The 23,368-nt window shown below is 45.7% G+C and overlaps 1 protein-coding gene across 2 annotated transcripts in view; it reads right to left on the bottom strand.

Annotated features, from left to right (window-relative positions):
* The window catches only part of CDK7 (cyclin dependent kinase 7), a 306,650-nt gene that overhangs the window by 21,431 nt on the left and 261,851 nt on the right, over positions 1-23,368 (bottom strand). For both annotated transcript variants that reach the window (XM_086960721.1, XM_086960720.1), the window contains exons 9-11: positions 22,359-22,445; positions 13,554-13,703; positions 1,777-1,924 (exon numbers count right to left, since the gene is read on the bottom strand). In XM_086960721.1, coding sequence (XP_086816847.1) covers positions 1,777-1,924; positions 13,554-13,703; positions 22,359-22,445 — 385 coding nt within the window. The remainder of the gene's footprint in view (positions 1-1,776; positions 1,925-13,553; positions 13,704-22,358; positions 22,446-23,368) is intronic.

The raw sequence follows: 23,368 nt of genomic DNA, 5'->3' as shown, positions 1-23,368 counted from the left end.
TTAGATGGATCTGTATTATCGCCTTTTTTGAGTATAAGATGTAAAACTGATCTGCGCCAGGACTCTGGGACTGTAGCTGATGTAAAACAGTATTGGAATAGTGGAGACAGCAAGGATGCCCAAAATGTGTAGACTCCTTAAATAGGGATCCTGGTAGCCTATTCAGAACTGGAGTACAGTCTTGTCTTATTCTCTTCATTATTCTTGCAACCCAGTTATGAGCCATCTGGGTTCTAGAGGAGTTATATACGCTGTTCCAGATCATTGGCCTTGAAAGGTGGGGGGGAAATGATGGAGTCTGTGACAGAGTTTACAGATACGAGGCCCAAACACAAACATTTGCACTGGGTGATAGATTACAGTACAATTTGTTTACGCAATTCATCCAGGGAGCAGTTCATACACCACTGCGTTTGTCCACCGAGCAACCCTTTTAAGTTGTTTATGTACTTATGAACCTTAGTCCAATTAGATTGTCTCAGTAATTTGAAAATATGGTGCTATTGCGTTTCCGGTTATATTTTATGTTGTCATGTTAGCCTTTCATGGTGTGTTCTTGCAAAGGCCAGGTTACAAAGTTGCTCCATATTCCTGATTTATTTGCATTGCTGTGTGGGCTTTTTAAGAAGTCTCTCACTGTGTTTCACAGTCTTGCTGTAACCAATTTGTGGAGGATGCTCCAATAGATGATCGCCTTCCTGATTGCCCGTTGGTTCCCCTTCTAGCAGATTATGGAAAGCCATTCTTGTTTTTGGCCATTGTAGAAAGGTGTGGACCCCAGTGCTTTGGTTAATATCCCGTGGCCATTTGGACTTCCAGAAAGCCAGGTTTGTTGTGTTTACTTTGCTCCACTTTACTCTTCTTGGCAGGTTGTGTATTTCTTCCCAGTGGGAGTGCCCAAGACGTTAATTTTCTGGGCTGGCGCGGCTGCAGTGCTAGTGTTTCTAATTGAATTTACTTTTGTTTGGCATTTCTATAAATGTGATCTACATGGGTATCTGGAATGTCAAAAGTTGTAAATCCATTCTTTCACTTTAATTTAGATTTTTCTGTAGATTTCGGTGCTGGTAGTGTTATTCACTTATTCCATTAACTCATAAGTGATTTTGTTGCAGTACCTGCGAATGGTGTGGCGTGTTAATTACTCCAAGACTTGGCTGGAGTAGATTTGAGCCTGTTTTTGCTATAGTAGATATGGGTGTAACTTTTGTGACTTTAAACCGATTTTCCATTTTAGTATTTTGTTTTTGTATGTGCATGTGCATGTGCCTTCCACTGACCAAGCTTATTTTTCTCTTTCCTTCTCCCATTTTATAGTAGATATTCCCCATTTTCTGGGCACACCCCAATTTATACCTAAAACGTAGGACTACATGTATAGAGATCTACAAGCTTTTGGTGCAGAACTCTGCACAGAAGAAAGAGGACTTGCGAGGGCGTAGCCGTAGATCTACGCCTGCACCAATGTGAAGTGTATTTATGAGTATGCAAAGTAGTTCTATTACACAAATTAGTAAATGCCTTGCTGAATTGCCCCCATTATTTTAATGCAATAATACGTGGTCCCATCAGTCCATGGGAGACCAGAGAATAACGATGGAGCCGAAAGGACCTATATCAAACATGTTGAAATGTCTAAAAAGTTTTTTACTTTAATAAACTGCAAGTCACAGTTTATGACTGGTTAATGAATTTTGAATATAGAAAAAAACTTGACAAAGAGTAAACCCCAAAATAGTGCAAAAATGTTTGGATTTGGTAAGTCTGTCAATTTACCTTGGTCTGCTCCTTCCGTGATCTTCCTCTTGATACCTAGAGCAATATTTTGCTGCTCCTTTAAAGCTTCGACAGAACAATTAGGCCTTGGCAAAAGACTCCCAGGAGTTGGTGCAGGCCGGTTACTGAAATACTTCTTCCTCAATGACTAAACAGTCAAAATGAAATGACAGACGTTACACTAAGACATCATTAGCAGGACTTACAATTATCAGCTTTAAGTCACTCTTGTCAAATATTCACACGAAAAAAAGTTAAGACATGCGGGCGAGCAGGTCAATGCTGGTCATAAAATACAATTCACGTTACCACAAAAAGTGTAACATACACCGAATACAATGTGCTACACAAAGTAAACGTAAAATACCAGTGGATTAAACAGAAGTCAAGTAAACAGGGCATCATACAGTTGATTAGAAAGCATTTCTGCTCACCAAAGTGGAAAAAAGACAATCACACCTACACATTTCACATAATGATTCAACGCATTAGAGGACATTTATAATACTCTAAGAAGGCAACCTTCCATCATGCCAGATATGTCACCCTTTAAATTGAGGATTAGAAGCTGGAACTTGAGTCTTCCAGGGAGGGCTACAGAGGAGGCTACTCAAAATGCAAACACCAACAATATTATGATGATATTAACACACTTATAACTATTCACAAAAATGTTATGTAAATGTTTGTAAAATGTAATTATGGATTAAAAATAAGCAATACATGTTTCAAATGCAAAGACACAATTCCATCACACCTATAGTTAGTAAGTAATTTATTAACCGTTCAATTATTTTAAATCTTTACAGAAAAAAAATGCTTAAAAATCTGCGCCGCTCCCCCCTGCACTCCTGACTCGAACTTTCACGTTTCTTTGTTAAATATGTGAGTTCATTTATTTAAGGTTTTTGTAGAGCGCGTAGTAACCCGTGAGCATCCCAGCGCTAGAACCTAGAAAGTCAGGAGGGAGCAGAAGCGGGAAAGACAGGAAGATCAGGGGAAGAGGAGCGTTTTCAGTGCTTTACTGAAATGGAGGAGGTTTGGTTCTGTTCTCAGTTTCCGGGGGAGACTATTCCAATGCTTTGCTGTGTGTACAGAAAAGCGGCGACCTCCAAACCGGGCTTTTTTCACTCTATGAACGGTGATGAAGTTCTCGTGGTTTGACCGGAGTGACCTGGTAGCTTTGTAAGGAATGATGAAATTTTTAAGAATGGGGGGACCTTTGTTGTGAAGGAGTTTATGTGCTGACAGAGGGCCTTGAAGACCACTCTCTCTCTGACTGGAAGCCAGTGAAGTTGCTTCAAGGCTGGTTTTGCTGATGATCTGGCCGGGGTGTTCGTCAGAAGTCGGGCAGCAACATTCTGGATTCTCTGTAAAGTGTTGAGTGTGGCTTCCGGGGCTCCCAGGTAGATGGCATTGCTGTAATCCAGCCTAGACAAAATAGGGCCCTGGATCAGCAGTTTCTGGGAAGTGGGGGGGGGAGCAGGGGAAGCACCTTCCTGCATGCCCTGAGAAGACCAAAGCAGATTCCCGCCGTTTTTTTTGCCTGGGTTCTGAAGGTCAGATCTTTCTCGAGCCATACACCCAGGCTCTTAACCTCGTCTTTGGGAACAGGGGGATCACCTAAACAGGCGGGCCAGATGTTGGGCGGCAGAGAGGGCCCTTTTTGTCCAAGCCGCAAGATTTCAGTCTTGGACCCGTTAAGTTTCAATGCTGAGGAGTTCATCCAGCCATGGATTTCAGTAAGGCAACTGTGGAGATTGGAGGGTTCTTGGTTAGGATGGGAGAGGGTCACCACCAGCTGGGTGTCGTCGGCGTAATTGATAATCGTCACTCCAAACGGGGTGACCAACTCCTCCAGCGGGGACATATACACGTTGAATAACGTCGGGCTTAGTGATGAACCCTGCGGTACTCCACAACGGAGGGGGACCGCAGGGGAGTGGCTGTCATTCTCCCAGACTTGGAAGGAACGGCAGTTGAGGAATGACGCGAGCCACTTCAGGGCCGTGCCCTTCACTCCAATGTCTCTCAGACGCTGAATTAAAACCTGGTGGTTGACAGTGTCGAAGGCCGCACTGAGACCCAGGAGGATCACTGCCACTGATCCTCCTGTGTCTAAAATGCTTCTGGCCTTCTCCACTGCCGCCAGGAGGGCGGTGTCAGTGCCCTGGCCTGGGCGAAAGCCTGTCTGAGAGCTCCTAAGCAGGTTGTTAGTTTCTAGGAATAGTGATAGTTTTTAATTCACTAATTTCTCCGTGATTTTGCTATTTCCTGGGAGGAGGGAGATTGGCCTATAGTTGGCTAGGTCCTGGGGGTCCAATGAGGGTTTTTTAAGAAGACCTTTGACCACAGCTGCTTTTAGATAAACATGAAAAGCTGGAAAAAATAGTCATTGTCCGGCATCATTGACTATGAGGGTGCCCTGCTGCTCTGTGTCCAGCCCTTGGCATAGCCCGTAGAAGGATCAAATACAGCGCATCAGTGGAGGGCCCCATTTCCTCACTCCTCTTACTGTTGTGGTGTTTCGGCAACCCCCGTATTTGCATGAAGGGGTGGGAATTTTAAGGTGTTAACTTTCCGTCTACACAGCCCAAATTAAACACTCTTGTTGTTTTCCTGGTCCATCAATTTGATTTTTGATCCAGTCTGTTTTCCCGATAATTTCTGGCGGAGCTCCTGCCTGAGTCTAGGGACTGTGGCAGCCCTCCGAGTGCCTGTCTAATGAGGTGTTTAAACTTCGCCACTCTCACCAGGATGCTTGCATCAGAAAAGCACCAGTCTGAAGCGTCCTTAACGGACCTTGTGCCCGGTTCTTAAAAATAGGGTGTAGCAACCTATGGTGTTTTCCGGCTAATTTGGGGCAACAGCACAGAAGATGTAGCCAAGATTTCTTATAATGAGGGCATAACCGGCAGGATGCTGCTCCATCCTTGCGGGCCCATGCTCGAGTAAAATCCGAAATTCTAAGTGCTGTAAGCCTCATGAACAGAATATTTCTACGTGCCCGACATGAGCGCGCCTCTTGTAAATATAGTTGAGCTTTCCCAATGATGTAAGAGGAGTCCAATGCAGTTGTATTATGATTTTAGCGGCACGTGGCCCTGTCCTTTTCATACGAGATGGCCCGAACTTGCCTCTTCACCGCAATTGTCCAGGCAGTTATCAAAATCTAGAGTAAGGGGCAGGCTTTCTGCTTCTATCTTCAGGATCCCAAGTGCTTGGCTCAACTTAATGTGCCGGGGGGATCCACTTCCCTGAAGATCGAACCCAGTTGGAGTTTAAGGGTATTGTCCAAGGCTTTGAGGACCCTGATGTAATACTTGATTAGATCCCCCTGTAATGCCAGACTGTGTCTGTTATGGCCAAACTCCAATCATAGCCTGTCTTTTCTGCTTGTCTTGGCACTTGCATCACTGCTTTGTAGGCTTTTGTCTGGGCCGTCGCTATTATTTCATCCAATGACCTTGGAAAAGCCAGGTGGCCATAGCTGATAGCCGGGATTAGTTTAGCCTTGAGGACTGTCAGCATGGGGTCTGCTGTTGGATTAGTCAAGCATTGGCTTAAACGCCTCAGTGCAAAATTTACTCAGTTGATCTTTGCGCTTAGATGTTTTATGTGTGTAGCCGGGGAGGCCTTCTCTGAGATCCAGACCTAGAGGTAGTTATAGGCAGATGTTGTCCCTATTTGATGGCTTCCCAATTGCCAGGTTGCTTGCTTTTTATGAGGGTATTTTCCAACTACAACTATCTTAGTTTTGCTCTGATTGACTAGCAGACAGTTTTCCTGTTGCACTTATGCAGTTCATTTAGGGCTCTCTGAAGCCCCACCTTGATATGATCCATTACTACTGTGTCGTCTGCATACTGGAGGGTTGAAAGACTCACCGGGCCCAATCTGGGGGCCACTACGCTGGCTTCTTTTAAGGCATTCCCCAAATCTGCAATGTAAAGATTGAACAACAGGAGTGCCAAAACACAGCCCTGTTTAAGCCAGTTGTAGGTTTTTACTCTTGACTTAACTACTGATCGGCTTGTTTTGACCCAAACCCAAGTCCCCTCTTAAAGAGATGTAATTGCTTTCAAGAGCTTGATGGAGATCCTCCAGACTGTCAGTTTCCCCCAGAACCTGCCTCAATCTACCCTGTCAAAGGCCAAGCTGAGTCTATGACTCAACAAAACCGGGCCGGGTGCTTGTGTTGGATCACTTGTTTGGATAGGTGAGCCACCACAATGATGTTGTCCATAGTTGAGCTGTTTGACCTTAATTCTGACCTGTGGATTCAGAGTATTCTTTCTTCAATCAATCAATCATTTGTAAAGCGCACTACATACCCGCGAGGGTCTCAAGGCGCTGTGGGTGGGGGGACGCTACTGATCGAACAGCCAGGTCTTGAGTATCCTCCTGAAGGTCAGCAGGTCTTGGGTCTGTCGTAGGCTCAGTGGGAGGGTGTTCCATGTCTTGGCGGCGAGGTGGGAGAAGGATATCCCGCCAGTGGTTGTTCTTCGGATGCGCGGGACGGTGGCGAGTGAGAGGTCGGCGGAGCGTAGCTGGCGGTTGGGGATGTAGAAGGAGAGCCGTCTGTTGAGGTAGGCTGGGCCGGTCTTGTGGAGTGCTTTGTGTGCGTGGATGAGGAGTTTGAAGGATATCCTCGTGTTGACGGGGAGCCACTGCAGGTTTCTCAAGTGGGGTTGATGTGGCCATGTCGTGGTACGTCGAGGATCAGTCGTGCCAAGGCATTTTGGATGCGTTTTAGTTGTTTGATGAGCTTGGTCAGGGCTCCAGCGTAGAGGGCGTTTCAGTAGCAGAGTCTGCTGCTGACGATGACCTGGGTGACTGTTTTTCTTGTATCTGTCGGGATCCATCTATAGATCTTGCAGAGCATGCAGAGGGTGTTGAAGCAAGAAGAGGAGACGGTGTTGACTTGCTTGGTCATTGAGAGCGTTGAGTCGAGGATGATTCCCTGGTTGCGTGCCTAGTCGATGGGTGTCGGGCCGCCCCCAGTGCCGTCGGCCACCAGGAGTCGTCCCAGGCTGAAGGGTTGGAGCAGAGGATGAGGACCTCCATCTTGTCCGAGATCAGCTTTAGACGGCTGATCTTCATCCAGTCGGCGACGGCCTTCATTCCTTCATGGAGGTTGGCTTTGGCGGTGATGGGGTACTTGGTGAGGGAGAGGATCAGTAGAGTGTCGTCGGCGTCGGAGATTATGTTGAGGTTGTGCTGTCAGGCGACGTGTGCGAGCGGGGCCATGTAAATGTGGGCCCATTCCTCCAGGTCCTTCAGTAGTATTAGGGCACAGGCCATTGGGCCCTAGAGTCCCATCGTTTTTCATTGCCATGAAGTTCCTCATTATTTCTCCTTTTGTAATGGTGGGCTCAGGGCCTGTTTCCTGCACACTCTTTGTGAGGAGTCCAGCGTTTTCAGCAGTATCTAGAGTATTCTTAGTGGTGGACTTATTGTCTGTGGGACCGTTTGTGTACAAATGGATCCACTGCACCAAAGCCTAACTGAGTTGTCTGCTTCAAAGATCTACTACCTTCCTAAATCTAGTACAGAAAGGTAACATACCCATAATCACTAAGGCCACCTCCAACAGATTGTGAGTGTACCTCGCAAATGAGCAACTCATGTTTGAAAATGTCAATGCAGAGCAACCAGAGCAAAAATTTTCTTTCCTAAAGCGTATCACTTCCTTTTCGGAATAATTGCTGGGATTGCATCTGGTTTCCCTTTGCCGACCAATTAAACTCTATTTATTTTATAGTCTTGTAGAGCGCATGGCTATCCAAAAGGGTTTCCCGGCGCTAAGCAGGACAAAAGCCAAACTGTCAACTTAAAATAGCCATGTCTTCAGGCTTTTGCGGAACACAAGAGAGGTACATCCCCTGAGGGATTCGGGACAAGTCCCACAGTTTCGTATCGAACACTGCAAATTAATGTCCTCCTCTCTGGGCCAGGTCTATGGTGTTGGATGAGACAAGAAAAGGGAAGGATCCAGTGCTGCAGGCTCATACTTCATAGTTGAAGAACAGCATTTGTTAACTGTTTACCGGATAAAACCTCAAAAGAATGTAGCTTCAGCTGCTACGTATGCAAAGTGATGTTCAAAGCCCAAGCCAACTTCATCAAGGTTGGGTATATAGTGAACATGGTAAACAGAAACGGCTATATGAGAAACCAGAAAATCAAATTAAGGAGATGTATCAAGTCCACTAGTATGCTAGTGAACATGTAAACATTTGTATAGTCTTAGGGAGTGAGTTATGCCTTTTGGTCATCATCACCATCCTCACCAGGAACAGGAAACAATGGTATATTAGAAATGTACTCAATACTGCACAAATACTCACGTTTTAAAGACTTAATGTAGGAAAGTGCCCCAATCTGACATGGTCACCCCCACGTTTTGCTGGGTAAATAATGTGATTTGAACTGAAAGTGCACTGGGTTCCTGCTAACCAGGTCTCCAGTGTCACAGCTCTTTCCCCCAAAAATTTACAATCGGTCACCTCAATTGGCTAATCCTTTAGCACCCTCTCGAAGTCTCCAGTAAATGGTACCCTGGTACCTAGGGCCTGAGGTACTAAAGAAGGCCGCTAATGGCTGCAGCACAAATTGTCCCACCCTAAAGGCCCAAGCAAGACTGTAGGGTTATGTCCACTTCTCACATGAAGTGGTCATATACGAGATGTAGTGACCCCAAGGGTCAGCAGCTCATTAGCTACTACCCTAAACTCCCCTATTGCCCCTAAATTCAGTATATAGGGGAGCATCTGGCACCACAAAAGCAGATCCCGACGACCTAAGAAAAGAGAGGACACGGAAGAGACGCAGAGGAGGAGAGAAGAAGGATCTGACTGGTACCAACCCTGCCGGCCTGTCTGCATCCCGCGCCAAAAACTGAGCCAAATTCGACTTGTCCTGCAGCTTTTGACTCCAGAAACCTGGGAGGACTGCCTGCCTTCGAAAAAGACTAAAAACCTTCAGTGAACAGCAGACCTGTTCTAAATAAACCCAAAAAGAGAAGACTTTGAGGCCTCTAGAACCATTAAAACCCGAAACCACCACTGTAGCCGTTGCCTCAGGCCAGAGTTGAAGTGGGCCACCAGTGTCAATAAGGTCACCCAGCCCTCCAGAACTCGAATCCATCGTAGTTTCACTCCCCCCTGGACTCCCAGATGTCACCTGCAGCCTCTGCACGCAGGCCTCATCAACTCGGACTGCTCCAGTAAGAAAAAAATCTGACGCCTAAGGATACATCCCTGCACCCCTGGGCCTTGAAGAAGAGGACCAAAGGTCACCACCCCCCGTCCCCGAGCATCGCAAGGCCGAGCCCACTTGCTGGTTCAACACGGCTGGCCTCCAGGCCAGAGCCTGCAGCCTCTGTCTGCAGTGACCAATCTCCACTGAAACACATTGGGCTTCTGATGCTGTTATGCACCCTACCCCTGGCCTTCCTTGTGCTACTGGTGGTGTACTGCCGGTGTTGCCTTGGACCTTGCCCACACCTCATATTAAAAAGTATATTTAAAAATGTACTTACCTGAGCAATTTTTCTCTGATGCCTAAACATATATAAAGATACTTGCTATTTTTATAAATTGGCGTGGATCTCCTTGAGCCGTGTGTGTCATTTATTAATCAGTGTGTGTATTTGCAAATGTCTTGCACTCCTCTGTGTTAAGCCGAAGGCTGCTTAACTAGACTACTTCTTAACAGAGCACTTTGGGATTGCACAGACAGCTGCTGTCCACTCATAAGGGAGCCCCTGGACTCTTCACACAGTATATCAGATTTTTAATATCTCACATAAAGAGGCAGCTTCCTACAGGGGATAGTCCGACTCCTTCATAAATGTTGCAATGTTTGTTTACCTGTCTTGATATTAAGCCTCAGAAAAGCCCCATTGGAAAGCTTTATTGGAGCAGAGTGAGACGCCATAATCAATGTCAACAGTGTCACTCCTGAATGAATGAATGAAGAACTTATAGAACACTGGACTCACCCCCGAAGGGGTATCTCCGCGCTATAAACGGAGGAATGGAGGCTAGAAAAGGGGTTCAGTTGTTAAAGAGTTTAGTTTCCAGGAGTTTCCTGAACTTCAGGAAATTCAAGCACTTACGTAAATGGACATGGAACGAGTTCCAGTATCGTGGGGCAAGGTAGGAGAAACTTTTCCCACCAGAGCGAAGTTTGTTAAACCGAGGGATAACAAGAAGGGCCTTCTCTCCAGAGCGCAGAGATCTGATTGGTAGGTAATACATTTTTCCGCAAGGTACATGGGACCTCTATCATTGCGCCTGAGACCACCATCACAAAGGAGGGCATAATAGGAAATAAAGACGAAGGTTACTTTCTGATCAGCACCATCAATTGTCCTGAATAAGCATAAGATACAGTTTAAGTCAGAGAAAATATAACTGAGTGAGTGAAGTCAGCCAACACCACCTTGAAGGCTCCTGAGCGTTCTGCGGTGAGTGTAGGGCTAAAGAAAACAAAAATGGACATCTGAAAGGCATCACTTTACTGTGCAGATAACGTTTCAGGAAGAAGCTTGTATGTGCAATCTTAAACACAGTAGATATTATCTCAGAAAATAACAAAGAAGTTGAGAACTTCTGCTTTTCTATGTCCGATTGACAAAGAATGACATATGTTTTTGTGATGTGTAGGTGTGAAGATTTTGGAGCTCCAGATCTGCACATCTACACTAAACACCACAAACATTTAAGTCATTCATTGTCATCCTGCTCTTTCGGCTGGATTTTCTAATTAAAGCCATATGCAGCATTGTGTACCGACCTCGGGGTTCATGTGTGCACATGACTCGTCATCAAAAGAAGAGTCATGCGATTTCCCAGGATAACACTAACAAACCATGAGTGGGTCCTGTACCTGACATCTACATCCATCAATCCTTCAGTAATAACCAAAACATGTTGGGCTTTGTGTACACGTGGATGAAGGGTGAGAGTGAATGAATTCTTTTTTCATGGTTAGCAGAACCCAGCTGGTGTTGGCATTGGGCTATGACAGCTGAAAAACAACCAGATCCAGTCCAGTGCCTGAGGGGAAGGGAAAGTTCATGTAAAAAATCTGTAGGAACACCCATCCATCAGAAGGTGACATTACTAAAAGGGTGATGAGTTGGTAAGGGAACAGCTGAGATTTAAAGGCAGAGGTTAACCTATTGGTTTCAGAACGGATAACGGTGTAATAATTCCTAATACACTGGAGTAGCTACAATGGAGGCTACCAAGTAGTCACTAATCACTACAGCACCTACAGAAACAGCCTCACAAACGGGCAAACTTTACAACCGAGTGTAAAACGTTCATTGCGAGACGGCAGTGGTGCTGTACTACATGAAACTATTTAACTATCACCATTTCAAAATTGCCCCTTTAGACAGTAGGCGCTTGTGAAATGGAAATGTTTTGCACTGGCCAAAGCTCTACACTAGTTTATATGATCCTAACTAACTAGACTTCACTTGTAACTTTAGGATGACTGACTTGGAGTAATGAGCTCGATGCGATGCTGGCTTAAATACGGAGGCATATCCAAACCGGTTGCACCGATCTTCACCACAATTTGCCAAGGTTCCAAGTTGAGGGTAAGAAAATTTTGTGAACACTGATGTTTGTAGAAAAAGAGTTAGATGGAAAAATAGGCCACTTAAAAACGAGTCCTAACATTTAGCTTGCCATTTTACAATTCAATTTCAATGTGTTTGCATGTGTTTAGAAGAGTACATAGTAACAATTCAAAGATACATAACAGAATAAACCTTGTCATAAAAATAAGTTACCATGACACAAAAGCAATTAAAGAATATACTACACGTACCTCAAATTCAGACCATAAGTGTGCTTGTTTTACATACAGAAATAAAAGTGGATATCATCACCAGGGTTATGTGAACTCGTTTGGTCTTTTTATTGGTTTATGGTTATTTATATGGCATCCAATGAAACTGCCATCTTGTTTAATCATAACTATTTTGTATGCCCATATTATACTTGTCACTCTTGAATTATTCTCATCTACTCGGCTGCACGCTAATCCATTGTTATTTTCCACACCATGCCACCTCAGCCGTATGCAAATCAGTCTAGTCTCTGAACCGAAACACAAGCAACCCAGGACATTATACTTAGGCCAACTCTGTCCTCACGGTATTGACGTACTCAGCCTTTGCTACATATTTGCTCTGTTAAGCGTCTAAGAAATGTACTTTATCCGTACATTTTCAGGGTCATCTCGGTTGTTCTCATGAGAAACTCCCAGTGTGTTGCGTTTAGGTTTCTGTCATGTCTATCTTTTCCATTGCTGCTTCGGAGTTGAAAATGCATTAAGCAAGTAAATTGTGGGAGGATTGCACCGAAGTGCCCATATCTTAAAAGGCGAAGCGCTATCTCTCAAAGTGCTTATTTGTGATATTTTTCATATATTGCCCCAATAAACATGTTTTAGACTTCAAGTGGGGATGAAGCTATTGATTTGATGTTACTGTTTTTAATGTACAAATCGCTTGTTGGACGCTGCGAAAATATTTAATCCCTCAAACATGCTATTACATAGCAGGACAGCTACACTAATAGAGCAGACAGTTTGTTTCCAAATAATGTCCATCAAACAGCTTTCCTAATTTTCTTTCAGCTCGGATACAAAGTAAAGATATGAGAAATACTTTCTAGGTGGGGCTGGCATGATAGGCACCCAACATCTAGACACCTTAAAGTGCCAGTGCCCTGTGACATTCAAAGTTTCTATGAGGTGGCTAAGATTAATCGAAGCTTTCCTCCCTTCCCTTTTATGTTTTCCTCAGTATGACGGGCACACCCAGATGTGGGTTCTGTGGTCACTGTGCCTGGCGTAGGAGTCAAGCGACACCTCACTGAATAGTCCCAAAAACCCTCACACTAGCCTGGAGTGGCTTGCGCTCTCGTTTGCAGGGGTGGGGGGCAGACCTGCCAGTTCTAGATGGACTATTCTTATTGGAGCAAGACCAAGGCTGAATTGCATATTGTTGGGTCATGTTTTAGGTCGCACAGTGTTAAAAAACGAAATGGACTGGAATATGACCTGGGTAATACATTACCTATGGCTGAGATTAATCCAAGTATTTCTACCTTCCCTTTTATGTTTTCCTCAGTGTGACGAGCACACCCAGACGTGGGTTCTGTGGTCACTGTGTCGTAGGAGTCAAGCTGCACCTCACTGAATAGTACCCAACACCCTCACACCAGCCTGGAGAAGCTTGTGGTCTCGTTCACAGGCCCAGCAGTTCTGGATCGACTATTCTTATTGGAGCAGGACCAAGGCTGAATTGCAAATTGCTTGGTCATGTCTGAGGTGGCACAGTGGTAAAAAACACAATGGACTGGAATACGACCTGGGTAATTAATTACCTGTGGATGAGATTAATTCACGCATTCCACCACTTTTTGTTCCCTCATTCCAAAAAAAAAAAATATATATATATATATATATATATATATATATATATATATATATATATATATATATACTTTTTTATATAATCTGCAGCAGTTTATTCTGATTAACTCGTCTCAAACCACACATTACAATAAACACATTTTCTGGGAGAGTATAACAGTGAGATGTATTTGTCAGATGGAATAATATGGTATAGCAAGACAAAGACTTTTGCAGAAATGTTTACAACAAGGAATCCCATTTTTCTCAGATGTACCAATTACAATAGGATTGTTTGCAATTGAAATATCAAAGACACAAGTCTCATAGAATACCTGTGATGCAGTAAGTCGAGAACATGGATTGAAAGTGAACAAGCCTTGTAGAAGATCCAGCAAATCATCACCAGCCGCGCTGAAGATATGTTGAAGTGGAGTTCCAGGGAACATTTTAAAAGTAACATAGTCTGGAAGACTAGACATGCCCTAAGGAGTAGATGAGAAACACAAGAAAGAAGACCATCAGTGCTCTCACTATGCTTTCAAGGGAGACTGCTAGAAATCTGAAGTCATATGCAGAATATATATCTTGGTTAAAGCTCATACTTAGAACCAATTTTACTCTGCAAGTATCCTACGCTGATCAAAACGTTTAGCAACTTTTTTTAAGCTACGAATCATTAAAAAAAAATTCTCCCCTTCCTTCCTGTCTCTGCTGGTAAAACCCTGATCACGTCCTTGGTCCTGTCCACCTTGGACTATTGTAATGCCCTATTTCTGAATTCCCAAGAAAAAGTTCTCAATAAGCTGCAAACCATCCAAAATGCGGCTACCAGACTGCTGGGTGATATCCCCAAGTTTCAATCAGTCTCAGGAACCATCAGAGAACTTCACTGGCTTTCCATCAGGAACAGATCTAAATTCAAAGCTTTGTGTATTGTTTATAAGGCGTTGCATAACCAGGGACCAGCCTTTCTTACGCAACAACTTGTCCCCTATCGGCCCACCAGATCCTTGAGGTCTGCTGACCTCCTCCAGCTGGAAATACCCCGTACCAAACTGGTTTCTTGGGGCGACAGAAGATTTCTCGTTTCAGCACCCAAGCTCTGGAATACTTTGCCACTATCTATAAAGAGCAGCCCCTCTCTGTGGTCTTTCCGAAAGCATCTTAAAACGTGGCTATTTGATCAATAATTACATCCTTCTCTAAGGCAGATTCAGCAAATACTCAGCGCCAAGATGCCCACGGGCCTTTGCTGCGCTTAACAAGTGTTTAAATAAATAAATAAATAAACTGAAATGAAGGCACGTGTTGCGTTGAAGATTCACCTTCAATTTCTGTAGTTTAGACTTACATTCTTAGTTCTTACTGATAGGTAGTACATTTGGAAAACCAAAAGGCTGTGCTTGGCTAAATATCCATATAACAAATCTATTAAGGATTTGGTCACTGGCCTATCTCTCCCACAATGTGACATATATACATTAAAAAAATATTAAAAATAAATCCCAAAACACTGTAAACTTTCTGTACTTGTAACATTGGATGGATAATGCTTGTGGACAAAAGGCAATAAGTGTACATGCTCTTGATGTCTTAGATTCACCCTTGCGACACAATAAAAACAGTACTACAGTGACAGTAAAAACAGCAATGTGGAGAGGTGGGTTTAAACACTACACAGAATAGGTTATGGGCATGTTTATTGCGGAATCTGACAATTTCTACCTAAATTCCAAAAGATATACGTTGTGTCAGATGCTTACTGATTGGAACATAAATGCTAAAGAACCATAGAAAACGAAGGGTGAATGGAAGAAGCATACTGGAGAAGAAATGCGTTACTTACCTGTAACTGCAGTTATCCAGTATTAGTGTCTTTCATAGATTCACATGCCTGAATCATTCCCCGTCGTCGAGACGGGAGCCTCCGGTACATAAAAAAGTAATGTCCTAAGACATACATAAAGAGAATAGGTCTAAGGGTCTAACCTTAGTAACCTATCTAGGTCCTTATGCAGGAAGGACCAAATAGAGTAGGCTCCAGGGTCCCACCTTGGTAGCCTATCTGCGTCCTTTTGTAAAAAAGGACCAAAACAAAAGGAACAACCAATCAGCTACTACCTCCCTCTAGAACCTTCCTGTGAGGAGCCTCAGTCTCTCAGATTTTCGTACGCACCAAGTTGGATAGGTGTAAACCTGTAGAGAGAGGTGAGTCCTTCCAGGGGAGGCGGGAGGGTGCATGTGAATCTATGAAAGACACTAATACTGGATAACTGCAGTTACAGGTAAGTAACGCATTTCTTATCCAGTATTTGGGTGTCTTTCATAGATTCACATGCCTGAATCAGAGTAGCAAGCAATACAATATGCACATTCTGTGAAGATACAGACAGTATATTACTGCAAGAAATGAACATTTGTGACTGTAGGAAAAAAACAACAGCATACAATGTCATGCAGAATCTAGTAACAAAGAAATGTGCATACCAGTCAAGGATGGTGGGAAGTAGGAGGGCTCACCTCACTGGAATAGATGGCGAAGCACTGCTCTGCCCACTGCTGCGTCTTTCGTCAGCTCAGCGTCCAAGCAGTAGTGCCTGGTGAAGGTATGCGGGGACTTCCAGGTCGCCGCTCTACATATGTCTAGGAGTGGCACTCCAGCAAATAGTGCCGCAGACGTAGACATGGCTCTGGTGGAGTGGGCTTTGGCCCGTGAGTCCAGAGGTCTTCCTGCCTTCTCGTGGCAGAGAGTTATGGCTGAGGAGATCCATCGTGATATGCTCTGTTTAGTTAAGGGCATGCCTTTCCTAGGCCTGCTGAATGCGACAAAGAGTTGGGATGACTTCCTGAATTGTCTTGTTCTGTCAAGATAGAATTTTAGGCATCTTTGAAGGTCTAAAGAGTGCAGTGATCTCTCAGCCGGGGTAGATGGGTTCGGAAAGAATGATTTAAGAACCACCGGCTCATTAAGATGGAAGTCCGAAGGGACTTTGGGTATGAAACGTGGGTTGGTACGCAGGATGACTCTGTCCTCCTTGAATTGAAGGAATGGGTCCTGGACGGAAAGGGCCTGTAGCTCGCCTACTCTTCTGGCCGAGGTCAGAGCAAGTAGGAGGGCTGTCTTCCACGACAGGAATTTTATGTCAGACTTGTGGATAGGTTCGAAGGGATGTTTCATCAGCTGGTGAAGAACTATGTTGAGCTGCCACGTTGGAGGGACAGGTTTTGGTCTAGGGAAGGACCTAAAGAGGCCTTTCAGAAATTGCTTAATGAGTCTGTCCGCCCACAGAGAGGGGCCCCTAGAAGTTCGAGTGAACCTAGAAATCGCTGCCAAGTGGACCTTGATGGACGCATGGGCCAGGCCTGAGTGCGCCAGGTGTAGAAGGTATGGCAGGAGTTGTTGGGGAGTGACCCGGAAGGGGTGTAGACCCTCCTTTTCACACCAGATGCAGAAGCGTTTCCACTTGAGAGTATAGGTCTTTTTTGTGCTGTTAGCTCTGGCGTTGGACAGGACATCTTTGCACTCTTGTGGGATGTTTAGATGGCTGAACTCACGGTAGTCAGGAGCCAGGCTGACAAGTTCAGAGGGCCCAGGTTCGGGTGGAGAACCTGCCCGTGAGACATCGTGAGCAGGGTTGGGTGACTGTGAAGACGAAGAGGTGGGTGGACGGATAGACGGTGGAGCTCCGTGTACCAGTGCTGCCTCGGCCAGGATGGGGCGATGAGGATTAGAGTGCAGGGCTCCGATTTCATTTTCCTGATTACTCTGGGTATCAGTGGGAATGGCGGAAAGGCGTAAGCAAACACGTTCTGCCAAGCTATTGAAAATGCATTCCCTAGAGTTCCTGGTTGGGGAAGCCTGCTTGCGAAGCTTGGGCATCTGGCGTTCTCCCTGGTGGCGAAGAGGTCTATCTGTGGTGTCCCCCACTTCGTGAAGATGTGGTTCAATGCACTCTCGTCTAACTCCCATTCGTGGGATAGGGACTGTTCTCTGCTGAGGGCGTCCGCCAGGACATTGTCCTTGCCTGGAACGTATTCGGCTTTGAGGGTGATGCCATGTTGTAGAAGCCAGTTCCAAACTCTCTGAGATTCTCGAGAGAGAGATAGCGAGCGCGTCCCACCCTGTTTGTTCAGGTAGTGCATAGTCGTGGTGTTGTCCGTCCTGACTAGCACTGGGGAGTTTCTGATGCGCGGGAGGAACGATTGGAGCGCCAGGAAGACCGCCCGTAGCTCTAGAATGTTGATGTGGAGCTTGGACTCCTGTGGCGACCATTTTCCGTTGGTCTGCAGTTCTTGTAGGACTGCACCCCAGCCCTCCAAGGATGCATCCGTGGTGATGATATGTGGTTGCGCCGGAAGCAGGAACGGTAGTCCTTGCGACAGGTGTTTGTCTGAAGTCCACCATTGTAGACTGTTGATTAGATGTTGAGTGACTCGTAAGCGGTCCTCGAAGGATCCCTTCGCTTGTGTCCATTGTTTTGACAGTTCTTCCTGAAGGGGGCGCATTTTTAGGCGGCAGTGAGGGATGAGAAGGATACATGACGACATCATGCCAAGGAGCGATTTGAAGAGGCGGACGGTCAGAGACTGTTTGGATGCCACTGACTTGGCCAAGGAGATGAGTTTCGACTTTCTCTCCTGTGATGGAAAGGCCTTCGTGCAATCCGTGTCCAGGGTAGCTCCTAGGAAGGTGATGACTCGAGCTGGTGTCAGGGATGACTTTTCCCTGTTGAGGGTCAGTCCAAGGCGGCGGAAAAGATGCAGACAGGCGCTGGAAGATGCAGCTGCGGCTGCTCTCGACGGAGCTTTTACCAGCCAGTCGTCCAGGTAAGGGAAGACCTGGTGTCCCTGCTGGCGGAGATAGGCTGCGACCGGAGAAAGGCATTTCGTAAAGATCCTTGGAGCAGATTTGAGGCCGAAGGGGAGTACGCGGAATTGGTAGTGTATCCCTGCGACTGCAAACCTTAGGAACTTTCTGTGACCCTTGAGGATAGGGATGTGGTAATAGGCGTCCTGTAGGTCGAGTGATGTCATGTAATCGCCTTTTTCCAGGAGTCCCAGGATCTCCTGTAGCGTGACCATTCGAAACGATTGCTTCTTGAGAAACACGTTGAGGGCTCTTAAGTCGAGAATTGGACGCCATTTCTTCCCCTTCTTGTGGATGAGGAAGAAGTGGGAATAGAAGCCCTCCCCCATCTGGGCGTGTGGAACTTTTTCTATCGCGCCTTTCTGGAGCATGGATGTTAGTTCTTGCCGAAGCAGCCGCAGGTGTCTGTGAGGACGCTTGACAGGTGGTGTCTGAGGAGGGTTTGAGAGGAATTCTAGAGAGTGGCCGAATTGAAGGAGTTGTAGAACCCACCGGTCTGTCGTTATTTGCCGCCAGTTTTGAAGGTAAAAGGAAAGCTTCCCTCCAAGTCGCAAGGGAAGCGATGGTGGAGGGGCTGGCCAATTGGAAAAGTCATTGTCGATTGCCTGCTGGTCTCTTCTGTCCTTTCCCTCTGTAGGACGATTTATTGAAGGAGGACTGACGTCCCGACTGGTTTTGGCGCTGTTGAAATTGCGTTTTACCCTGAGAGTAAGAGTAAGAGGACTTGTTTTGATAAGATCCTCTATAGGAGGATTGTCCCCTCCCCCTGTTGGCACGAAAGGACTGAGTGCGAGATTGCAGAGTGCCCAGGGCTCTGGCTGTGTCAGTGTCCTTTTTAATTGCAGTGAGGGCTTCGTCAATCTTCTCGCCGAATAGGTGATCGCCATCATAGGGCATATCTAAGATCTTGGTCTGGACCTCCTGTCTGAAAGAGGTGGCTTTAAGCCAGCCTTGGCGTCGCAGGACAGCGGCTCCCGCCAGCTGTCTGAATCCAGTCATGGCCACGTCAATGGCGCAGTCTATCAGTTCTGATGCCGATGTTTGGCCCTCAAGGAGGAGCGAGTGTGCCTCCGCTTTAGCATCTTCCGGCAGGTCGGCAATGTAGGGCGCGATGTCCGCCCAGAGTTGGCGGTTGTAACGCCCAAGAAGGGCGATGGAATTGGCAATTTTCACCGTTGTCGCAGAGGTAGTGGAAAAGCGTTTCCCAACTGCATCTAACTTCCTGCCTTCTTTATCTGGTGGTGTCGATAAAGGTGATGCAGGGTTACGCGAGTTCTTCTGCGCCGCCTGGGTGACCACAGAGTCCGCCTTGGGGTGACCCGTGAGGCATGCTGGAGCTGAAGACGTAGCTCTGTACTTTTTATCCAGTTTGGGTACGATTACCTGTAGGGAAGCTGGAGATTGCATGAGCTGCTTGCCCTGTTTGAGTAGATAATCAATGATCGGAATCGATCTAGTAGTTTTCTTAGTTGGTTCTTTAAAGTCATAGAGGAAACATTCAGTTTCCTGAGATTCCATTGACATATGGAACCTTTTGGCAGCCCTTTCCATGAGGTTATGGAAACCTCCAATATCAGCAGGTGGAGACTCAGAAGATTGTGGCTCCGGAGAGGCTGGAGAGTGAGTAACATAGTCCTGGTCCGCATCCACGTCCGTATCATCATCTCGGACTTCCCCTTCTTCATGTTCCCTGTCCTCTTCCTCGGACGAGATAGGATCTTGAGCAGGGTCCTGTGTCCTAGGAAGGATCAGTGGAGGGGGCCTAGGTCTTGTCCCTTGTGCAGGAACGGGCACAGATGGCTGCGGGGTTGGTGGGACAGTAGGGGTGGCTTTCTGCGGAAACCGCAGTTTGTAGTCTTGGACGAGAAAGCTCAAGTCTGCAACCAATGAGGCCGGCAATCACACCATTGGGGTCACCTGAGCGTCCATTGCGTGTGACAAGAGCTCGGATTCTTTCCAGGTACCAGTAGCCGTCGGTATAGTCTTCGTCGACGGTGCATCCGTCGACGACCCTCTCGTCGACGGAGCTTTAAGCAGCGTTTCCTTCGTCGACTGCTTCGTCGTCGGCGCCGCCGTCGACGGAGCGCCCTTCGTCGACGGAGTGTCCCTCGTCGACGGCTTCGTCGACGGTGTGACTTTCGTCGACGGTGTCGTCGTCGACGTCTTCGTCGACGGTGCTGTCGTCGACGCCCTCGTCGACGGTGCCGTCGTCGATGTCCTCGTCGACGGTCTTGTCGTCGACGGTGCGGAGGATGAAATCGGTCGTCCTGCTGACGACGAGTAGGTTAGAGTCGTCGATGAGGAGGACGCCGACGATGCCATCGTCGTCGATACCGTCGTCGTCGATGTTGAGACGGTTTTAGGCGATGAGGTGGTCGCCGATTGCGCCGTCGTCACCGTAAGCAGTGGTTGCTTCCTAGGGACAGGAAGGTCCTTGCTAGATACGGCAGGCTTGCCCTCTGAAGCCTTTTTAGACCTCTTAGGAGGGGTCGCTGAGTGGCCAGGCGAGGAAGCCCTAGGCCTCTTCAGGGAAAGTTATGAGGCGACCGACATGCTCCCACCCTCGGAAATGAGGTCGGTCGGTTTGTTTTTGAGCCTGTTCAGCCAGATAAGAAGTCTCCCTTCCCGGTCTTTCTGGGTTTTGACGGAGAACTTACGGCAAATCTTGCAGTCGATGGTCTTGTGGTGAGGGTAGAGGCAATACAGGCATTCCTCATGTTCGTCGTCCACGTGGAGCCTTAGTTTACCACAGGAGGCACAGGGACGGAAAAGTGCTCTTTTCTTGACGTCAGCCATAGTAGAAAGTCGAAAAAACTGTGAAGTTTGGAGAAAATACGATATTCCTGAGGAGAACTCAGGTGGAGACTCCCTAGCACAACGTGCGGTAGAAAATCTGAGAGACTGAGGCTCCTCACAGGAAGGTTCTAGAGGGAGGTAGTAGCTGATTGGTTGTTCCTTTTGTTTTGGTCCTTTTTTACAAAAGGACGCAGATAGGCTACCAAGGTGGGACCCTGGAGCCTACTCTATTTGGTCCTTCCTGCATAAGGACCTAGATAGGTTACTAAGGTTAGACCCTTAGACCTATTCTCTTTATGTATGTCTTAGGACATTACTTTTTTATGTACCGGAGGCTCCCGTCTCGACGACGGGGAATGATTCAGGCATGTGAATCTATGAAAGACACCCAAATACTGGATAAATTAAGTAATAGAAAAACTACTGCCAACTGGACCCTATGTATCCCACCCTTAATTTCTTGGTCTAATACTCTACACACTCTACTATAAACTTTTTTAACGTCAGTTCATTTAATGAGATTCTACGATTGGCTTGGCTGAAACAAACTCTGTACCCCAAGTGCTGCTTTCCCAGCATTATGGACAAAAGTTACGCCTGCGAAGAAAGCATAATATGTGCATTTAAAAAACATGCAAGTCCTAGGGCACCACTGGGTGACACAAATACGTCAGATGTAAATAACACAAGCTATATAAGAAAACCCCATCTGGACTTCAGTATGCTGGCTCTGTAACAAAGCAAGTTTGAGCCAATTCCAAATGGACTTAAGGACCTCTTCTGCCAGAGGACACTTGAGTTCCGCAGTATTTAGTGGGTGCTGTTCAGTGATTACTGCAATGTTCACATTCCCCAGCAGGCATGGGAATGTTTGACATCATTATAAAGAGGATGATCTCCAATTATGTCCTTCGTTTTTTAAAGGGTGTCCCCATAAGAAGGAAAACAAAGACTTTAACCCCTTGGCTCTAGTTTAGTCTTCAGATCTCCAGAGAACATTAGCCCAATTCAACACTTAAGGCTATAGACAAAATAACAAATAAATAAAAAATAAACATTGCTTGGCTCTAGCAGGGCTATCACGATCCTACAGCAGTGGAGTTGTTCGCTATTTGGCGTCACGAGAAGCCATGCTCTACATGGCATATGGCCTCCCCCTTTCTAAATCAAACACTCTGGCCTCTATGTCTTATTCTGATCTAGGGTTATAAATATCTAGAGATACTTAAAAAACCAATAGCATCTCTCGGTCATGTTCTAGAGAGAACATGTAGGGAACAACCAAGGGGGCAAAGGAGGGGGATTTCGAAGGTGGTAAATGTTACAGTTGGAGATGAATCATTTCGGTCGGACATTATTGAACAAGAGTTTGTTGAAAACATTGAGATTGGAAACCTGCTGTGAAGGGACATTGTGCAGAACTTTTTCCATCAATTTAGAAAGTTCTAAGAGGCTGTGAAATTAGTAAACTTACAGGCCACTGTTCTTCTACTGGAGTACCCAAAGTTTCGAATATTCGTGTTAATTGATCTAGATCTGAATCGCCTGGAAGAAATGGAACCTGCAAAGGTGAAAGGACACGCATGTAGCTGTTACCACAAACTGTATCTGGCTTTGATGAAGCTAATTATCCTCACATTGGCATGTATGTTTTATACAACAGAAGGCAAACTGTTAATTTTCTGAACTTTAAAGTTCTTTCAATACTAATAGTGACGTAATGGCACCATTGTGTTTCTAATAAGTGCAGTAAACTTTGTGTTACTATTCAATAATTTACAGTAACTCAAGTATTAGCCCATGCAAAGATGAAAAGGTTCAGGGATTCAAAACTGTTACATTCTGGACACGGAGACCGAGAGACAGAGAGAGACGAGACAACACAACACACATAGACCTATCTCCATTACAGAAGATCTTTATGAACTTGCATTGTAGTGTAGTTCCTATATCCCCAACAGGCTCTGCGCATTGGAATAATATACACTATAGTTTTGACATAGAACTGAGGTCAGCATTTCTCTATCAAGTACATTAAACATAATTACTTGTGTGTGCCAGCTAACTCAGAGTTCACTAGAAACTTCTTGAATAAACAAGAAGGGATTTGTTTCCGACAACCACATAAACATGACAACTTTGTCTCCCTTAGAATCAGAACAGTCGCAGAGTCGTGGAAACTATAGATAACAATAGTGCATGCTTCGTTTCTACGGAGTTACACAGAAATAGATAGACGGGCGTTTCAATAAAAAGGGTTAATTGAACAGACTTATTTCTCGCGCAGGAGATATGAACTGCTACAATCGTAAGACAGAATGCAAAGTATAATACGTACAGCATTAGCAGTAAGATAAAATAATACTGCAATAGCATGGTTTGTAGCTATGACATATATTCATAAAAATGCATACATAAATAACAGGCTAAAATGTGAATACTCATCTGGTGCTTCTAGCTAGTTCTACCCCAGAGCACCTAACC

This window comes from Lissotriton vulgaris, chromosome 3_1, assembly GCF_964263255.1.
Source record: "Lissotriton vulgaris chromosome 3_1, aLisVul1.2, whole genome shotgun sequence".
NCBI lineage: Eukaryota > Metazoa > Chordata > Amphibia > Caudata > Salamandridae > Lissotriton > Lissotriton vulgaris.
Note: the sequence above shows the minus strand (reverse complement) of the source record. Positions and strands in the feature narration are given on the sequence as shown.